The 20,787-nt window shown below is 55.6% G+C and overlaps 2 protein-coding genes and 1 pseudogene across 3 annotated transcripts, besides 1 other annotated feature; all 3 read left to right on the top strand.

Annotated features, from left to right (window-relative positions):
• Positions 1 to 1,803: 1,803 nt before the first annotated feature.
• On the top strand, positions 1,804 to 5,275 carry NCS54_00396300 (annotated as a pseudogene). Its single transcript has 2 exons — positions 1,804 to 2,273; positions 2,329 to 5,275.
• Positions 1,804 to 5,275: a sequence feature.
• Positions 5,276 to 8,290: 3,015 nt separating this feature from the next.
• NCS54_00396200 (Mid2 domain-containing protein) lies at positions 8,291 to 9,373 on the top strand (the record flags this gene model as incomplete). Its single annotated transcript, XM_053149516.1, has 1 exon — positions 8,291 to 9,373. The coding sequence occupies one exon, from the start codon at positions 8,291 to 8,293 to the stop codon at positions 9,371 to 9,373; it is 1,083 nt and encodes a 360-aa protein (XP_053005491.1).
• Positions 9,374 to 11,422: 2,049 nt separating this feature from the next.
• NCS54_00396100 (Hypothetical protein) lies at positions 11,423 to 20,085 on the top strand (the record flags this gene model as incomplete). The annotated part of the gene is made up of 2 exons (XM_053149515.1): positions 11,423 to 11,476; positions 12,898 to 20,085. 2 exons carry the CDS (start codon positions 11,423 to 11,425, stop codon positions 20,083 to 20,085), a joined length of 7,242 nt encoding a protein of 2,413 aa, XP_053005490.1.
• Positions 20,086 to 20,787: the final 702 nt, after the last annotated feature.

Genomic DNA, 20,787 nt, shown 5'->3' with positions numbered 1-20,787 from the left:
ACCGAATGTGCTCGGACGGCTTGCGCGTTTCGGTTCCTTCTGACAGACAAGCTGCCATGCTCTGCAACGCTGTAAGCTCAGCCCAAGCTGCATTCACGGTGGGCCAGCATCATGTCAGCCCGGGTCGGGTGGATGGCCTCGATCAAGTCCGGCGACGGGAGATGCGAGACGGGAACGAGTCGAGACGAGACAGAAGAAGCCAGCGGAGCAACTGAACCCTCGAGGCTTCCGAGGTTGGGAGAGAAAGACCGGGATGGGCCCGCCAGCGGGAATACCCTGCAATAATAATAACAATAACAAAGGAGCAACGCAACGCCGCTGTGCCATGGCGGTGCGGCGCGGCGCTGCCCGGATAGCTTAAGAATGGATGCGAGAAACCAGAGATGGCGATGAACACGGGGTGAAAGGCATAATTTCGCGTGTGATGATGATGCGTAAATCCAAAACCGGATTGAGTTGGGTCTGACATTCCATCGGGTGAGGTGAAAGTGGGAAGAAGAGCAGCGAGTGGCCCCAGCACGAGAGTGGAGGTTAGGTGAGGATCCAATGGTTCGTCCACAGCTCCGGCTCCAGACGCCCACTGGAGCTCCAGCTGGAGTCCACTGAGCCCGCTCCAAGCCGGGTGCTGCAGTGTGCTGCGTCTCAGAACTCTACTAACCTCCAGTAGCTGGATAGGTGGTTAGTAGCTCTGGGAGCTCCGAACATATGCATGTCCATAGCTGGAGCTTCATATCGTGGTCAGCTTGGAGTTTCCCTGATTCTTGTGTGTGTGTGTGTGTGTGAGCCCCTGGGACGAGGCAACCTATCCCTTCTCGTCTAGCTCCCCCATGCCTCTGCAACCTTGGCGCCCCAGATGGCCATTCTCCGAGTCGTGGCGGGCGGCTGACGAAACGTGAAGCTTTGGTGCAATCGTATTGGGATCGGAAGCATCGAGCCTAGTCGAGGTACCTATCTGCTAGCTGCCTTAGCTCTCCCCCTCCCCTAGCTAGGTAGGTGGTAGGAAAGTGGGTTCTCGTCACCTCACCTCCATCATATCATGATTGCGTTCAGATCCGCAGCCCAGCCCAGCCCAGCTCGAAGCCAGCCATGCCGGGCGGTTGAGAAACTCTGTCTTCGTCTATTCCGGACGCAGATAGACGCGGACACGGACACACGTGCGATTGCCTCCCATCGTCTCCTCCGAACCTCGCTCGTCTGTCTCTGTATGCTACACCATCCATACTATACTTCCTGCCTACGCGACAAAATCTTGGCCCGACATGGAAGATACGGCGGCCTGCTCGGTTGTGGCTGGACTGGGTTCCTCTTGTTCGATCCGTCCAGGATTTGGACATGATCCCCTGGTCTCACCCCTCACACTCACACCTCACCACCAGGGTTCCTATGGACTCATGCTCATCCGGGAGTTCCCCTCCTGCGACCTTGATCCATCGCCAGAGGCTCATGGATCTTTAAACTCCGGCTCCACCACCTCCAACCTCCTCTCCCAATCTCTCATATCTCCTCATATTCTGCTCCTCTGCTGTGAGGCTCTTCCCTCGTTTCTTTCTCCTAATCCGCAGCCTCAGCCTCTCCCTGTCCCTCCCACTTTCGTTTACCCGGATTGATTGCCCTCTTTCTTGCAGGTTCCATCCACCGCGTCGCCCAGGGAGCGAGCAGATCGCGAGAGAATACACGTTGTTTGGCGGCATGGAGGCGTCTATGTGCCAGTGAACGGTCGTTTTACTCGTTGAGGGAGCCTCACACGCTCCCGCTCCGAGCCCTCCAGCCCTTTGCTGCTGCTGCTGCTCCTCCTCCTTCAGTAAGGTAGCTCCCACGAGACGAGCTCAGGACCTGAGGCAGGCCAGCTCAATGGGCAATACCCAATCGGCCGAAGCCCCTCGCAGGCATCGGAAGCTATCCAAGCCACCAGTCTGCACCTATGCACCAGCAGCTGGTCTGCCATACACTGCTACTGCTGTGACACCCCATCATGAGCACTTCTCCAACTCGTATCTTGTCGGTTCGCTGCCACCGCCCCCCAAAAAGGCATCCTCGACGAGAGTGGCGCCTGCTGGGATCGGTATAACCGTGCCAGTCGACGACGTCCCAAGTCCCTTGTCGTCCCCGACGTGCAGAGATGCTCGACGAGATTCAATGCCGCGCAATGGCGTCCTACGTTCACAGTCGGTCCAGTCAGAGCAGTCTCCGAGGATGCCAAGCTCGGTCAACCGCTCCAGGGCTAGCTCCATTGCCCACGACGGAACTCATCGCTCCCTGACGCGTGCCGAAAGGTTTGTGCAACAGCGCTCGTTCGTATCGATAAATAGAGCTGATTTCCTTGAGTAGCATGCCAATGACTGCCCTGCGTGGCTCTGCCAGCTACGACACGAGAAGCCCTGAGGGCAGACAGCTACTCAACGCCAAAAAGCTCCCAAGCGAACCCATCATCACATTCGAGAGCCGTTCTGAGATCAGCCAGGATGTGACAGATGACACCAACAACGGTAACCAATCTGCAGGCACGCCCATCAGCAGAACTAATTCGGACGTCTCCCTGTACATGCCAATGCGTCGGCGCTCGGTCATTCAGCAGCCAGGCGTAGCAACCAGAGCTCACCATTCCAACCACCCAATATCGGCCAAGTCGAGCTTCCGCAACAGTCATCCACCGTCCCCCAGTCAGACGCGTCACAACTCAATTGAGTCGGACCTGGTACGGCGCATGTCCCTACCCTCAATCCCATCCAGGACGCAATCTCCAGAGCGAGTCACGACACCAACCGAGGCAGACTACCGGCAGCTGGGTGGCATGAAATTTGGGTCCCTGCGTATCACAAACGGAGCGCCAGTGGCTACTCCTGTGCCTGAGGATGACGTCAAGGCCCAAGGGGTCTCTGAGTCGGCGTGGGTGTCTCCCCGCGAGGGCTACTTTGATGATGTGGTCGACCCTTCAACCTTGGCGAAGCCCAACGTGGCCGAGCTCAGCGAGCCTGTCACGTCTGGACAGCCCGTCACTGCGGCCCAGGGCTCTGTTGCCGAGCAATTGAGCGGCCCAACCAAGTCTAGAACATGCGGCAGCGAGATGTCTGAGAAGGGGAATGCTGATTCATTCCCCGTTGCCGAGGTGCTGGATGTGAGGGAAGATCCAAATGCAAAGCCCAGCCGAGAAAAAATCCAACTGGAGCTCGAGAACAAGATGCTTAAAGGACTGACTAGAACTGACAGCGGCTTCATCCCAAGTCCTTCGTCTGAGAGCACCCGCCCGGCCGCCTCCAAGGTCGACAGCGGCTACAGCTCCAATGTCTCTCTTAGATCACTGCCTAGCTTGAGATCCGCTGCAACGGATAGAAGCACCATGACCTCCGACAGGCTCGACTCTGATGTCACGGGCATCAGCTCCCCGTCTGACTCCAATTCGACCCGTACATCCTCTCTGGCGCCATCGCAGACGCACAATCGCCTCCCAATTCATCTCGAGGTTCCCCCACTGTCGACGGATGACGAGGCTTCGACTTGCCCAACTACTCCCACCAGTCCGACCAGCCAAACTACTCGCTCATTTTCGTCCTTTGCTCTGGGAAGTCGGAGACGCCTTTCTTCACTGACATCGACCAAGAGTGAGGTTCGCACATTGAAATCTGGCCAAGAGGTCATAGTCCCCATCATTATCACCGATGACCACGTCGAGAAGCAGCTGTCCTCTCCACCCAGAAGCGATGATGCCACCGGACGCAAGCTATACCGGTTCCTGAGCGGCACTCGCAAGAAGGGGCCGCCCAAGGTCCGAAAGATTCGGACAATCGAGAGAGAAGACCCGACCAACCCGCCTCCTGCTCAAGAAAATCTGCGTGGGCTCGTTGCTGGGATCAAGTCTACGCCTCAGACCCCAGGTCTTCGGGGAGAGCCAAGCAAGGATACTCTGCAAACGATCCTTAGCGAGGGGAACCAGGACTCCAAGAATGGGATTGAACGTCAGAAGGATGCTGCTGCGGGAGGCGCCAACCCGGAAACCCCAAGGAAGATTTCCCGGCGTCATTCATGGCGTCAGTCGATTGCTCAAATATTTGGTTCCCGAAGCCCGAGCGTCGCCCCTGTTGCAGAGCATGAGGCCGAGACACCTCAGACGACCCAGCCGCGTCCGACAAGCGGTGTCCAGCGTCGTGTCACCCAGCCAAGCACCACTCGCAGCCCGCGCAACGTTGGTCCCCGTCAAGTGCCCAGGAAACACTCTAGCAGCTCCAGCAACTCAGCCTCCCCGACCAAGGCAAGTATGCCAAGGTCAGCACTGCGGGACAGGCGAGATAAGCCCGAGCTGGCTCACCTTCGAACAAACGTTTCAGCTCCCAATCTGTCAGAGACTCGTCGTTCGCCGCACAGTCCTGCTCGTAGCGAGCTGAACAGTGCTCTTCGAACAAGGACCTCGCCACCTGTGAGCATGCAGACTAGAAGCACAAAGCCCTCTCGGGGCAAGGTGCAGGTTCATTCTAGATCCATGACTCCAGCTCATCCGCTCAACTCGTCTCGTCCTACTTCCAGCCGAAGACTCTCGTTGCCACAGGACCTCAGTCGTTCCACACTTCAGAGCCGCCATTCCACGCAGGTGGCACAGGGTTATACCGAGCCACGTAGTCCCAATCGGAGCAAGACCATGGCCCTAGATGCTGGCTCTCAGCAAGTGCAGGCTGCCCAGAAACCCCGAGTCTTGTCCTACTCTAGTACCGGTGCCCAGCAGTCCGTCGCGACCACTTCGCAGGTGAGGCAGCATCGACGAGCCTCGGCGCCACCTCAGGGATTCCAGGCTTCTAATGTGCCTCTATCAAGAAGCCACACCACCCTGTTGCAACAGCAGCAGCAGCTTCAGATCCAGCAGCAACAACAGCAACAGTTTGAGATTCAGCAACGGCATCAACAGCAGCTCCAGCTCCAGCAACATCAGCAGCAACTTCAAATTCAGCAGCAGCAGCTTCATCAACAACAGCTCCAGCAGCAGCAACTCCAGCAACGAGTACGACATCAGTCGCAGCCATCTCTGCAGGCATGGGCGCCCGTCGAAGCATACAACCTCAACCAGCAGCTGCAGCAGAACTACATGTTACAGAACCCAGGTGTGATTTACGGAACGCCAAACATGATCCAGCAGCACCCCGACATCTACGTCACGAACCCCGGCGCTGGGTACACCGTCCACCGTAGGGCAAGCTCTCAGGGGTCCGCTTACGGGCAGAACCCGCCATTCCGGGTCCTCCACAGCTACAACTCGCCCGCGTATCGAGGCGCTCCCATCTGGGGCTGATGGGATGGGGCAGTGTTTAACTATTCGCTCCCTTTTTCAATTTTTCTTTGCACCCTTCAAGATACCACATGAAGCAAAGGGTCTTTATTGTTCTTTTTCGTTTGGCGTTTCTATAGGTAGCCTTTCCTCAAGGTGATGGAATTGGCCCACTGCGTCCACACGCATCAACTCGAATTGTAGTTGTAGTCTTTCATTCCGGGAAACAGGGACTGTATTGGGGATTTGCATTTGGCACTTGGAGACTGTTTGAGACAACATCATCTGTGTTAGCTATTCCTTCTCTTGGTTGTCGGCCTGTCAACAGTCAACGTTGTCGTCTTTTACTGGTTGCTCATACACAAGAAGAGCGTGGTGGTAGTGCAGTCTGGCGAGTTTATCTAATGAACATGGAGCGCAGAGAATACGTCAGCCAGGTCTAGTCAATGAAAAGTCACGTTTGATGTTGTACAAGATGTTTGCTACTCTCGTGTGTCTGTGTTGACGGCCAAGCCCGGGGTTCTTCATTGCTAGAAGGTTCGGTGCATGTTTGAAGGAAACATTACTTGGTCGTGATGCAGATGTCAGACTCCATTCTGGACCCGCCTCGGACTAGATCGACATCCAATACTTCATGACCTGCTGAAGAACATCCACTACCTGCAACGATGAAAGCCGTTTAGCAGAGTATGACCTCAGTGTATTAATTCATGCTATATCATCTACGTCCTTTCTAGTATGGCTCAATAATGGCAGTATTCAAGAGAGCTAAAGTCACTTGACCTTTTGGTGAGTTGTCAAGGTGTGGCAAAAGGGGACTTGGCATGGGGATGGCTTGCGGGTAGTGACATGTCGATATGCATGAGAATCCAAGGTACGGGACGAGCAATAAGCGACCATGCAGCCATAGTGGCCCCTTGGATGAATAATGTGAGCAAGAGAGAGAAAAATTAAGCAATCCTGGTGATATCCGGCAGCAGACACAGCCTCACTATAGATCGACAGAGGGTCCGGGTGACGTGACATGGACCCTCCTTTCGAGGCATGCAACCATGCGGCCTTGGACAATGCTTGAAGGAAGGGACTGACTGGATCGCGGCAAACGTGAGGATAGCATCCTTCCACGTGAGGCATGCTGTAGGTCGAAGAAACATGATGCTACTGCTGCATGGGCCGAGTTCGAGGCCAGTCAGTCAGGCCGGCAACGAAACAAGGTGGTTCAAAACCGCCCAAAGGCATGCAGCGAAGCAGCCCGCGAGACGCGCAATCAGGGGGGTTACATAGTCTACAGCGCATGCCGGCCAGAGACATCCATCAGAACAAGCTTTCCTCTGACAGATGCGCAGCATCATTTGGCGCGCGGGAAGGGGGAGATGGAGAAGCACAAGGTTGATTCAAGCGAGGGGGGGCTATAAGATCATCTGTAAAGAGAGGCCATGACGACAATGAAGCGGGTGAATTGGCCTAGAAGAGATGGGAAATGGAGATTTGCCCTTCCCTCCTCCGAGAGACGGGGCAACGGCAACGGCAACGGCATGGCACGGGCTTTGTCATGGAGTGGACGGCATGGATGGATGTGGTGGGTGTGATGCTATTTTAGGGGCATCCATCCCACGCCCACGGACACCCAACCACCTCTTTTTTGTTCTGGGGCATGGACATCAATCATCCGCCAAGAGACCACCAGGCGTTTTTTGTTCTTGTGTTTTCGGTGTATTACTGTAATAGTTCAAGTAGGGTAAAACAAACCGCCGAGAGGCAGCCATCCAAGTTCTTGTTATGGCACATGAACATGCACAATTCGTGTGTCCTGGGCTGGTTGCTGATGACGACTCACGCACTAGGCATCCATCATTGGTTACTCCGTAAAGATTCAAAAGCAAAAAGGAAAAGAAAGAGGAAGATGCCGGAGATCCCACAGACAAGAGGCACTTACTTGCCCACTAGGAAATCCCCTCCATTCAACGCCAAGCCCGACTATGCCTGTCTCATGTCAGGGACAAACATTTGTGTACGTGCTGTGCGTGCGTGCGCGTACGTAAACCCTGCCCGAGAGTTTGGGCTTTGTTCAATGCGTTGTCAGAGACTCTGAAGTCTGATGACTCTGCAATCTCTTAGGGCCAATGACTAGGGGCTGGCTGTGGCTTTTTTATGTCGACGCTGTTGCGGGAAACCTGAAGCAGCCGGTCGACGACTGGGCGTACTACGTAGATGCTTCGATGGCTAAACCCTTCGGGGCCCGGGGCGGTCTCAGCGGCGGTCCAGCAGCAGGTCTCGACGCGGCCGCGGCGGGTTCGGCGCCCCGGACAGACACCTAGAGAGAGAGCCTCTAGAAGGGTCTTGATGCTTATCCGGTCCCCTGCATGCTGGAGTGCCACCTGGGCCCCATCAGGTCACCCGTGGATGGACGGCGGCTGCAAACACAGCACAGCCTCATCCACCAGATGGATTCCATCCATGTCGACCCCCGTCACGCTTGTCGCCGGAATACGAGAAGTGAACTCTCACCATTTTCTCACCCATCTTTTCTTTCCGCTTCTTCCTTTTCCTTTCTTCACACCCATTCGACCCTTGTTCTTTTATAAGTCTCTCGCTACTTCATCGCCCACTTCCCGCCTCTCGTGACTCTTTTTTCAATACTCTCGCTTGTCGCATCCTCTTTTTTTTTTTTCTCTTCCCTCCATCGTTTAATACCCATCGGACTAGGTCTGCTATCGACCTCACTCTCGTTACCTGACGCCCAACGACCGTCACATAAGTTACCTATAGCATCTCTCTTATACCGACCACGCTCGCTCGCCACCCCGTAAACGATATCCTGCCCTGATATTACTGCAAAGTCATCGCCGACCCCGGCAAGAGGATTGTGTATCAGGTTTGGACCAGCAGGCAACCCGACGCTTTTACGCGTTTTGGCATCTTAGCTCGACCTGCTGAGTGAGCGCCATATCGAGTCGACAAGACAAAGACAACCTTTTCGACGACCCAAACGGCATTGCCGTCTAATATTTCTCTTCATTCTTCACATCACCAGTCAACATGTACGCCACACGGCTATTCCAACTGCTCCTGGTAGCTCTCTCCGTCGTCTGTGTCGCCCAGGCAACATGGATCGATATCGACAAGGTTCACCAGAATGAGCGCCGACTCGTTCGAAGAGCAAGCCCTACCCAGGCGGCCGAGCCTAGTTCCGCCGTCGAAGAGACCAAGCCCTCCGACACCAAGGAGGAGGATCCCGCTTCTGCCTCCCCCACCGAGGACAACAAGCAGACCTCTGCAGCTGAAACCGCCAAACCCTCTGAGCCCACCAACGACTCGAAGCCATCTGCTACCGAAGCCGATCCTGCGCCTGAAACCTCCGCCGAACCCGACCCGGAGACCAGCGCTGCTGCCGAGCCCACCAACAAGGCCACTTCCAAGACTGCCGAGAAGACTTCTGCCAAGCCTGCAGAAACTACTGCATCATCACCAGCAGATGACTCCGAGCCCACTGCTTCTCCCTCTGCCAGCGAAGACAACTCTCAGTCTACTCAGCAGGAAGCTCCTGCGACAACATCCTCCTCCAACAACAGCGGGAACAAAGACGAGGACACGAGCAGCAGCGATAGCAACGATGACGGGCCCAGCAAGACTGCGGAGGAGAAGAACACTCGCACCACGGCCCAGCCTGTCACTTCCACTTTCATCGATGTTGTCACCAGGACCAACAGCGACGGCAACCTGGAGACCATGACCACGACCAGCGTGACGACCTCGACTCCCGGCCTTAGCTCGGACGGTAGCGACAGCTCTTCCGGCATGTCGCCCAAGACCCGCAACACCGTCATTGGTGTCGTCGTTGGTATCGGTGGAGCTATCGTCGTTGGTGCTCTTGCTGTTGTTGCCTGGAGGATCTGGGGCCGCAAGAAGCACAATGACGAGGCTGACGGTCTCATGGACTTCAACGAGACCAACAACAGCAGCGGCCACGGAATCAACGCCACCAACGGTGCCTACCACGCCGTCGAGAAGACCGAGCCCGGCAGCATCGGCAGTGCTGGCGGCCCTGGGCGCTCTCCGTTCCAAGCCACCCTTGACAACTACCACCAGCCCACGCAAGTGAACGCCTCATCCAACTTCTGATCGATATCTTGATTGGAAGGGGATTCTCTTTTTTCGCATCTTTACTACAAAAGCCAACATTTCATACCCATCCAATTTGATGGATATTTGCAAGAGGCAGGGGCGTTCCGGGCACGGTATGGCTTGATCATTGGGGACATATAGAGGAGTTGGACGAATTTGATATCAATACGACATGAAAGTTAACGGCTGCAATCGACTGGAGCAGCATATATTTGTCTACCTCCCTGGCCAGTGAGGTCTCGGGACCACGGCCTTTGGGCCCCTTTTTAGTATTATGACTTGGTTTCTCGGACAGTGTTGGATTCTGTTTTCCCTCTGGACTACGACCTCGTCGCGACTATGATCGCATCTTACTTCTTGACACGAATTATTGGGCTCCTTGCTTAGCCGCCCGGCATCTTGAAGCGGGTGAACCTGTATCTAGAAACTCAAAAGAATAATAAGACTCCAAGCTCGGCTTGGTATGATTCGTCGAGTTTGCAGCTTCTTCATGTGGCTTGGAGTTGCACATCTAAATTAAGACTCGAGACGTGCTCTCTCCTCCAAGCAGTCCACGTAGGCTTGGCGCCCTTGAAGGCTTGGTCGTCTCAGCCCCCCTGGCGATCCTGACGAGCTGAGTCTCAGGTGTGTGAATTCTGGCCCGAGGAGGGGGCTCCCGTCTGCAGCCACCTTTTTCATGAACCGCTGAAGATGGTGATGTGCAGGCAAGATCCGGGGTAGGTTGGTTGTGTAAGCATAAATAGCGCTGGATGTCAGGCAACACCCTTGAATATGTATCTCGATTCGGGGTGAGAGGTATGGGAGCTAGTTTAATTGTAGACCTTCAATTTTGTCGATGATCATGGTGTCTTATATGCTCATCAAGTGTCCATTCGTTGGCGATTGGGATGTGTGTAGTTGGAGACATGGCCTAACCTAGAGCATCATCACTGATAAACCCAATCCTCTGGCACAAGGCACATGACACACCACTCTAAGCATACATGGCAGGCTTTAGAAAGCTAGAACTTATGGTAACCAAGGGACCGAGAGTGGAGGACAGCTGAACTTACGATCTGGCCCAGTTTAGCCCGATGAACTCAGAATCTGGAGCCTTCTAGACACAAGGCAAACCGAAGACTGAATTCCACGCATGGGCGGAATGTCTTAGACAGCTGACTGATGGAGATGCGAGTAAGCCCAGCAAGGGTCTTGCATCAAACGAGCTGCGCAGATTCATACGAGATCGACCGCAGACACGCAAGCATTATGCTCTGCCGTCTCGGAGCACCCAGTGACGGCATGTATGATGCTCTACACCCCGCCCGCCCTGCCAACTGTGGACCTGCTCTGGAGCTCACGACAGCTCGGGCACGGCGCACGCGCACAAGGACAGTCCTTGCGTGGACTCGCCTCCTCCCGTCTCGTTGCTAAAAGCCGATGTTGTGCAGCAAGTGATACTCGAGGTGGATTTGCAGAAGGATTCGAGGCAAAAAGGGTGTGCAACAAGCAACATCGGCAAGCCGTCAACAGAGTTTCCCGTCTCCCAAACCGGGACGCAACGGACGGGAGCTACCGCAACCTTAGCCTAACACAAACCCTACAGCCCTCCTCCACTCGTTGGAGCTCCCAAGTTGGGCTGAACGTTCCTGAGTTGGCATTCGGGGACCGGGTCCACGTGAAGACGGAGCGGAGCGGAGGGGCCCGCATTAGCTTTACGGCCCCGTCCATCCAAGGTTCCCCGTAAAGGGGCAGAAGGGGGGGCATTTTTGAGTTTTGGACTGGACAGTGAGAAAAAAAAAAGGGTGTCAACTCGAGCAGACAAAAAAAAAAACAAACATATCGTGGTCATGGAGAAGGCTGCTTGGTGCCTCCGGGACGTGAACTGCATCCGCATCCTAGACTCCGGGGAAATGGCTCAGAATAGCATCCTGCAATTGGCCTATCCCAGCACCGGCCTGCAGGCATGTGCATCCCTCGAATGATGGGAGGGAGTTTGGTCGACTACAAAGGGCATAGGCGCCGGTAGACAGAAGAAAGCCACACAGTTGATTGCAGACGGCAAACATGGATGCCTCGACCTATGGGTTTCTGCATCTATCCTCCACCTCAAATGCAAACGTGGGAAAAAACGTCCAGGATGAAGAGGCGAGGCCTTGCTTGCTGAAGATGGACCAAAAAAAAAAAAGAGGCCACGCTGTAGCAAATCGGAGAGCAATTAAACTGGCTCATTCTCTTTTTTTTCTGCCTACTCTTTCTTGCCAGCGAAGCAAGCACTTGCTGGGTTCTAGCGTGGTGCGGGTCAAGTTTGAAGGGTCCAGAGACATGGCCACTGATTGGGGGTACATATTCTCCTGCGAGATGAATCACTGCATTGATGTACCATTCATCAAGCAACATGTGCCATCCTCCACCCTTCACCCCATCTCATCCAAGTCGACCCCTTGGCGAGATTACGCCGGGGCCAATGCGGTATCCTTGAGAGCGGGTCTCATTACAGCAGAGGGAAGCTCGCTCCTTGGAACAAGCTTGAGGTGATCAACTGCCAGTGGCACTGGAGGAGCACTGCTTGCTGGCCGGCTGCCAGCTGTTCCAGTGGCCAACTGTTCACTGTCTCTCTGTCTCTGCCTTGGCTCCCACCTGTCTTTCCCCCTGACGTCTGGTCCAATTGTCAGTTCTGGAACCACTGGTGACCAAACAAAACAAGCCCGCGGCTGTCTAGCCTCGAACCAAGGCCGTGAGGTTCCATCCCGTCCACTGTCAAACGTCCCAACTGAGGTTGGCTGGAGCTCTCATCTCATCTCATCCCATCCCATCCCTCGACTCGACGACGGACCCTACGTCTTCATTTCTCCCTCTCCACGCCAACTTTTGTTCTTCCACTCTTCCTTCTTCCTTCCTCCTCGCCTCTCCCCCTGCCGCTCCGATCGACTCTGCCAACTTTGGAGAACACACCTGACTGATGTGTCCGGCCGCATCGTCCCTCCCCCCAACTCATATTCTGGCCGCTCCTTTTTTCTTCATGAAGCCGTTTCCTTTCTCTTAGACGCCTTTTTTTTCTTCTTCGGTCGCCTCGCGCAGTACCTGTCCACCCCCTGGAGGTTCATTCCCACCTGGGTACCCCCCCGGAATTTCCCACGCAGTGCTCAATAGTAAACCCGCCATTCCGTCCGCCCCCTTTAAGTCGGGGAACGCGTCGCGTACCTTTTTTTTTCTTTTCCAACAGGTTCCCGAAGGTTACAGATACCTACGGCTACGGCTACGCATAACCTGCGTCCCCTCCTCCCTCAGGTCTTGGACGAGAATAGGATATTCGACCCAAGCGACGGACCTTGGAGAGACAGGACGTAATTTCTTCTTGCGAGACTCAGCTGCAGACGGCACGTCCTTGTCTGCACTGATCTCCCTGGGTGAGTGGTGGTCCCAAGACCCTTTCATTGCTGGCCTCTGGAGCTTGTATGATCTGTTCGCCTGGCAGAGCACACATTCATCTCCAGACGCCACAGCATTACTGACTGCTGACCCGTTCCACCAATAAACAGGTCGTCGTAAAGACGTCGCCATCAACGTCGTCGGTTGCTCCTCCTGGTGCACCCGCACAGGACGGTCACGGAGCCTCACCCTCTCGATCCCGCCCTGCTTCCCCGGCCTCTCCCGCCCTCTCGACCGCTTCAACCGTTGACGGCGAAGAGGACATCGAGTTATCACCCGTCCTCCCTCCGCTCCCGGCTCCTCGTCTCCCGGACAGGGCTTTGCAGCTGCTGAGGACGCCACCGCCCGGTGCTTTAGAGGACGGTCAATTTGGCACTGCCAGCTGGGGCTCCCCTTATCCCCAGTCGGACAGCAACCTCCGCCGTCAGAGTTTCAGCAGCGACGCTTCGGACGACTCACCAATCCATCACTTGGACATCGAGACCCCTTTTCTCCGTCCAGTCCCCGAGCTTTCGCGATCGCAGTCGGATCAGAATTCGCCTTTGAGCGCCGCCGCTGCCGTTCTTGCGAACCGAGTCCGCCGACAGACCCGTGGGCTTACCGAGGATTGGATCCGCACCCATACTACCGACGACCACAACGACGAGAGTCGCCATTGGTTTAGTGACGGAAGTGAAAGCGAGCACTCTTCATTGAGCGGCTCCGACAACGGTTGGCAAGAAGAAGGTGAATTCCGCACCCCCCGAGCTCCCCAGCGGACCACCAACCTTACAACCACCACCACGTCTCGAGAAGGATCCCGGCACCAACCCCGTGCCCGATCCAGCATCGAGACCCTCAGACCAGGGGATTCCCTCAGTCCCAACAACACGGGACAGAACAGCAGTATGGCGACCTCCGAAGCCGCGCCGGCAACCCACGACGCGGCGAGCGACAGGTCTCAGGCCGCCTCCCCACCGGAAGTACCTGTCGCAGATAGCCCTAAGAAGCGCATCCCCAGTGTCAATGGCATCATGGAGCCCAAGCTTCCCGCGACCCCGATCAAGGGCAGCCAGAAGCCTCTTCCCAAGGAGCCCGCCATGACGCCTCGCATAAGGAAGAAGGTGCCTTGGAGAGGCAAGAACATCATGGTCCTCATCCCGCAAGATCAGGAGCGAGGCCAGCCGGGCCATGCGCCCATGCCGCTTAGGCAGGATGAGATCAAGAGGATGTTTGCATCATGGCAAGAGCTCGGATACGATATTTCGGGCTTCGACCTCGAGGTTGATGGCTATCAAGCAGAGGGAACTGCGGACTCTCAGACTCGAGATTCTTGGCCCAATTTTGACGAGGTGGCCAAGGAGCGAGAGGAGCGAACCTTCAAGGTCACACTTCCTGACCTGAACGCTTGGAAGAACTACATGGATGAGCTGCAGGAGGCCAAGTTGAGGGCACTTGGCGTATTCTCTGGTGACGACGATCCTGAGCCACCGTCAATCTCTCCTGCGGCAACTGACCTCAGCCGACAACCCTCAGCTCAATATCCGCCACTCCCCTTCTCCCCGCCTCTCCCGACTTCTTCTGCCTCGAGCAATCATGGTCTTCCTGCATTCCAGCATGGTCAGTTTCTGCCTGGACGGCCATCAACTCAGAGCCCTGGTATCAGCCATGGCGCATCTCCGCTCTCCTTCTCTGCATTGCCCGGCAAATTCAACCCTCGACAGTCTATTTCTCTGCCGGCTAGCAGCTCGCCTTTCGGCTTCCAGCAGCAATCACCGCAGGCCTGGAACCAAGCAGGTATCCTGCAAGGCCTGAGCCGTCATGATTCGCCTTCCCTTATGAACCTGAACGGCATGATGTCGCCTCAGTCACCATTTGGACCTGAGAGCCCTGGCATCCCCATGCATCAGCGCCACCAGTCTCTGCAGTATCCCATGCTGCCCCACCAGCAGTACTCGTTCCTTCAGCCCGCCAGGGCATCCCCTCGCTTGCAGGAAGTTCGAGAGGACGAGGAGGAGCCTGTTGTTGAGAGCCCCGCGAGGACGCCTGAGCCTCCTGCGCAGCAGAACCCCGACACATTGCAAGCTGAGATTGATGACGCCGAGTACCATCTTGAGGAGCAGCTTCGCAATGAGCTGGAGCACGAGGATTACAACCCTCAGCCTCAGAATGACGAGCCCGCGCCTCTGCCGGATCCTTTCGTCCCTGCTCATGATCGACAAGCTTCTAATCACTTCCCAGTTCCAGAGCGGTTTGCCAATGAACCTTCCAAGCCTCTGGTCCTGCACCATCCCAGGCCCCACAGCCGTGGTCATTCACTTTCCCAGGGATACTTCCGCGATCACAATGAGAACAATGTCACTGCTGATGAGAGTAATCTGAACAAGTTCAGCAATCTCAATGAGATCCCAGAGACTCACAAGGGCGATGAAGCCTTTGAGATTGAGACCAACCCCAGCAATCTGGGCACACCTGTTCAGGACTTTGATTTCCCCTCTGGCTTTGGCCACCAGAAGAACTTCTCAACCGCCAGCAATCCCTGGAACGATGCTGGTTCAGTTGCCAGTGGCGGGAACGCAGCTAGACGCTCTAGCCACGCCAGCAAGCCCTCGTTGTCTAAGCTTAATGTGCAGGCACCCGAGTTCAAGTTCAACCCCACGAGCAGCTTCACACCCGGCCAGTTCAACTTCAATGCTAGCAGCTTTAAGCCAACCAGCGAAAGCTTCCAGCCTGGCAGCAGCAGCTTCAAGCCCACTAGTGAGAGCTTCCAGCCTGGTGCCAACAGCTTCCAGCCCACTGCGAATAGCTTCCAACCTACAGCCAGCAGCTTTCAGCCGGGCGCAAGCACTTTCCAGCCTACGGCTAGCAGCTTCCAGCCCACTGCGAGCACTTTCCAGCCTGGCAACTTTGAAGCAGCCAGCTTCCAGCCTTCTGTTTTCCAGGCCAACACGAGCGTGTTCAGCTCTCCCCCAGCCAACCCGCCTACCCATGTGACGCCTGCCAAGATCCACGCGACCGCTCCGTCATTCTCCCCTGGCCAGAGTGCTTTCAGCTTCTCAGCTTCGGGTCCCAAGTTCAATCCCGACGCGCCTACCTTCACGCCTCACTCTGATTCGTTCGCCAGCCCTGTCGCGTCCGGCAGTGAGAGCAAGGGTCACCGTGGAAGCATCTTCGGAAGCATTGATCTCAGATCTAGCGCCTTGCAACAGTCTACCAAGTCCAAGGCCATTCCGATCATCAGACCATCCAGCACCTCGTCTGCGAGGTCGCACGACGGTGATGAGACGCAGGAGGATGCAGATGGACGACCTCTCGTGGACGAAAACAGAGTCAAGCGCGCGCGTAGCTCTGCGCCCGGTGGCGACGATGTGCCGCTCTTTGCTGAGCAACCAAAGGAGCCTGAGCTTCCCTTGCATGAATCTGAAGCATCCGGCAAGGATGAGGCCTTCGGAGAGGACCGCCGTGTGGAGACTGAGCAAACTCTGCCTGCAGATACATCCATGTCCTCCATCGTCACTTCTGACCCCATTGATACCAAGGCCACAACCGCGGCTCCCTCGGCGGCGCCATCTGAAGACTCACCTGCCGACCAAACCGTCAACCGCTGGAAGCCGTTTGAGTTTGAATCCAACGTGGACATTCAGAGCTTCAACGACGCCCGACCATACGGTGAAGACAACTTTAAGCACGGTCACAAGAAGACTCTTTCTGCGACAGCCCAGCCATTCACTCCCGGTGCGGCTTCTTATGGGGACACCACCCAGACAGAGCAAGAAGAAGAATCCGACGCGTCTCCCGTGGGCAGTCCCATTCCGGCTCGCGCCCCTGTTGGTCTTGCAGGTTCTCGATACAGCTCTACCCAGTCTCAACCTAGGACTGTTTCTAAGGGACTCAGCGCTTCTCGATTTGCTGATCCTGCACCCAAGCCCAAGGGCCTGGCTGCGTCTCGGTTTGCCAGGAGCCCTACGCCAGATGAGAAGCCACTGCCTCCCGTACCTGTTGAGGACGACGTGTTGGAATCAGTTGAGCACGACGCCGAGCTTGAGCCTGAGCTTTCTGCTACTATTACGAACCCTGCTGGTGGTGACGGTACTGAGCCTACCTTTGAAGAGATTGACGCTGTCATGGACCAGTTCTTTGATGATCCTACGATGGGCGTCAACAAGCACGAGCCTTCCAAGTGGCAGCATGGCAGCCCTACCCGCAACCTCTCGATCGCAGCTGTTGCCAATTCGTCACCTTACCGACTGGAGCCTGTTAACCACTACGCTAGGGACGAGGCCAGCCTCACTCCTCGCGAGTACCACGCTCTTCCCGAGCCTTCTGCTCAGCCTATGTTGAGCACTGAGCTTGAGGATCCTTTCATTGACCCACCTGAGCCTTTGGTCACTCCTGATAACGCCGATGCCGTTGATGGTGAAAGCTTGCCAGCTAGTGACTGGGAAGCCGCTTTCACCGAGGATGAGCATGAGAAGCTTGAAAACCGGGCTCAGTTCTTCGATGGTCGTGTCAACGAAGTGGTTGGCAACCTTCTGGCATCTCGCCTTGAGCCTCTGGAGAAGACCTTGCTCTCTATTCAGCAAGTTCTTGCCACCAGGGCTCGACGAACTCCTTCGTCTCGCCGTGATATGCGCAGCGTTTCTGCTGAACTGCAGCAGAGCGATGCCGACGACGAGGATGAGGAGCCCATTCCTCGCCGCTCTATGAGCCCTCGAAGGGATCGCCGCATGGATCAGATTCGTGCGGCTGTGCTTGAGGGTCTCGCTGCTCACCAGCGCGACCAACCCTCACTCTCCCCAGCCCCCGCTCTGGCTCCTGCCCCTGCACCAACAGCTGTTGAGGCCCCTCCTATGGCTATTCTGGAGGCCCTCGAAGAGATGAAGAAGCAAATCAGCAACAGCATGAAGGGCAACGATGACCTGAAGAAGATCGTTGAGGAAGTGGTTGAGCGACGTGTGCCTGCGGGCCCAAAGCCTGAAGAAGTGCAAGATGCCAAGACTGAGGAGTTGCAGGCCAAGATCACAGAGATCGAGCAGCGCCTCTACTTTGAGCAGACCAAGGTCGAGAATGAGGTTGCTGAGCGAAGAATGGCCGAGGACTTGGCTGCTGAGCTTATGCGCAAACTTCAAGCTGCTGAGACTCGTGTTGAGGTTGAGATTATTAACCGCAGCGTCTTTGATCAGCGCGTCGCTGACCTTGAGGAGAGATTGCGCGCGGCCGAGGAGCTCAGTGAGCAGTCGGTCATCGTGCGCCGTGCCGCCGAGGACAAGCTTACCGAAGCTAGGGTCCAGCACGAGACTGCCGCTGAGGAAGTTGTCCGACTCCGCGAGATCATTGAGCAGCGAGACCACAAGCTCCGCTCTGTGGAGCAGGCCAACAGCAAGACTGCTATGCGGATTGCTCTCCTGGAGGCTGCCCAGAACAACGCGGCTCAGGCTCAGACTGAGGCTATCAGCAGGTGCAAGGTTATGGAAGCTGAGTTGAAGGATGTCCGCCAAGACAACCACCACTGGCGTGCCGAGGCTGAGCGCTATGACGAATCTGCCCGACAGAAGGGTGCTGAACTAACTCGCGCCCTCGAGGAGAACCAGCATATGCACAAGTCTCTCACCACCCTCACCACCCAGCTTGAGGAGAACGAACGCATGCGTGAGTCCTGGCGAGGCAAGTTCATTTCTCTCCAGGAGGATATGGGCCGAGCCGCTCGCGAGATCGCCGAGGAGAATGCCCGGCGCATCAAGAAGGACCAGGCTATGCTCGCCCGACAGGAGGTGTTGGATGCTCGTCTCCAAGCTGAGGCTAAGACCCGAGAGCGCTTGGAGGTTGAGATGGAACGTCTTCAGTCTAACGAACGTGCCGGTATGCGGGCCACCAACGAGTGCGCTCGCCTTGAGGGCCTGATTGGCGAGCTCAAGACCGAGAACCACAAGCTTGAGCAGAAGGCTGCCCGATACCAGCGTGAGTTTGAGGAGGCACGTGAGTCTGGTGCCAGCGAGGTCAAGAGAACTCGCATGGCCCTCCAGACTGAGATCGACTCTGCCAACAACCAAGTCAACTTCATTCGCGAGGAACTTGAGGAGCAGAACTCGAAGCTTCGCGCTGAGCTCGACCACGTCCGACTCGAAGCCGATACCGCCAAGGCCCAGAGCGAGATGCTTCTTGAGGAGGCTGAGAACAGCAAGACAATCGAGCTTGACGAGTTGCGTGCCAAGCACCAGAATGAGTTGGAGGATCTCCAGACCCGATATGAGCGACGCGTCAACAATGCCCAGGAGGATGCTCACAAGACCGAGCAACACCTCTTGGAGCGTCTCAGCCTGTCAGCCTCGAAGACTGAGCACCTTCAAGATCGCATCCTCCACCTCGAGGACAAGCTTGAGATTGCTAAGCAGGCGGCTGCTGCCGCTGCCCAGGCTGCCAAGTCTGCTGGTGCTGAGGTGACTGTCGCTGCTCCTCAGGTCAAGCATGCTTCGCGAAACCTCGACCCTCCTGAGAAGATCTCGCCACAGGCCCTCCGAGAATCCATCATGGTTCTCCAGGAGCAGCTGCAGGCCCGTGAGCAGCGGATCGAGGAGCTCGAGCACTCTCTGTCGAAGGCGGATCCTGATGCCGCAAGCAAGATCACAAAGCGAGATGATGAGATCAGCTGGCTTCGTGAGCTCCTTGCCGTCAGGCACGAGAACTTGCAGGACATCATCGCGGCACTTCAGAGTGACCGCTTTGATCGCGATGCAGTGAAGGATGCTGCCATTAGACTCAAGGCGAACCTCCAGATGGAGGAGCAGGAACGGGAGAGAGCCATGAACGGTGGCTCTGCCATCAACCTACCCAACATTGCCCAGACTATTCAGAATGCCACTCCTCGTGTTGCCCAAACGATCGGCCCTATCGCTGCCGCTTGGGGCAACTGGCGCAAGGGTAACCGCAGCTCTCCATCTCTGAGCAGCTTCTCCAATGTTCTGAACTCCCCCGTCGCTGGACGAAACGCCACTCCTTCGAGGAGTAACTCGAATGCGCAGAACAGCCTGCTAGGTGGTCTTATGACGCCCCCAGCTTCTGGGCTGCGCCAAACACCCCCTGTGGACAACAGACCACAGCCCACCGCCTTCGCTAGCACTGGACGTCGCTTCCCAAGCGGCGGACAGGGACGGTCGCGAGGAATCTCGAATACCTCGCATCGATCAGAGCGAGTAACCACGCCGCCTCCCAGGGAACCAGAGGAGGAGCCCATGACTCCCCCGATGATGCGGACGAGCGGCTACGACTCGGATGCGCAACCTGGAGACTTTGATGATAATGACTTCTTCGAAGAGGACTAAGGGGACGTGTACGGTTCTTTCTTGGGCAGCAAGAGGCGGGAGGGACTGTTCTGTTATATGATTTTTAACTTTTTTGCTTTATTTCCTTTGTTACAAGCAAGATCAATACTGCATCGAAAAACGGCCGATCCATGCATATTCGCGCTGCCTTATTCCACCTTACTTATTACACTAGTTTCACCCAAGACTGCGAACCTAGAAAGATACCCCCTTTGGATTGATGTTTATGCCACACAGATTGGGATTTTCTTTTCTTCTTTTTTTCAACCTTTTTTCTTTCTTTTACTTTGTCATTCATTTGTCATGTTTCGAAACGAGGCTTCAGCTTCAGTTTATGAGCGAGAAAGGAAATGGGATTCACCAAAAAGGGGCCATGGATTGGCTGGCGGAAGAGGGAAAACCATCAACAAAGGACAAAAAACACCCCCCAAAAAAAGATGAATGTCTGAAAATCAACAGTTGTTTTTGATTTTTTCATTATCCTCTCTCTCCTTGTTATGGTCTTGCCTGCATAGCGGTGTGGTGTATATATCTACTTTCCCTACCTACTTATATTGATAGGTCGTGGGATGGGCGTGATGACTTTGCTAGTTGTACATAATCATAATTTACACTCACAGAGAGCAACAATTGATTGACATGCTTTGCTTTCAAGGACGAGAGTTTTGTTTGATGTTTTGTGAGAGACTGCTAGTGTAATAT

This window comes from Fusarium falciforme, chromosome 3, assembly GCF_026873545.1.
Source record: "Fusarium falciforme chromosome 3, complete sequence".
In the NCBI taxonomy this organism is placed as follows: Eukaryota; Fungi; Ascomycota; class Sordariomycetes; order Hypocreales; family Nectriaceae; genus Fusarium; species Fusarium falciforme.
Note: the sequence above shows the minus strand (reverse complement) of the source record. Positions and strands in the feature narration are given on the sequence as shown.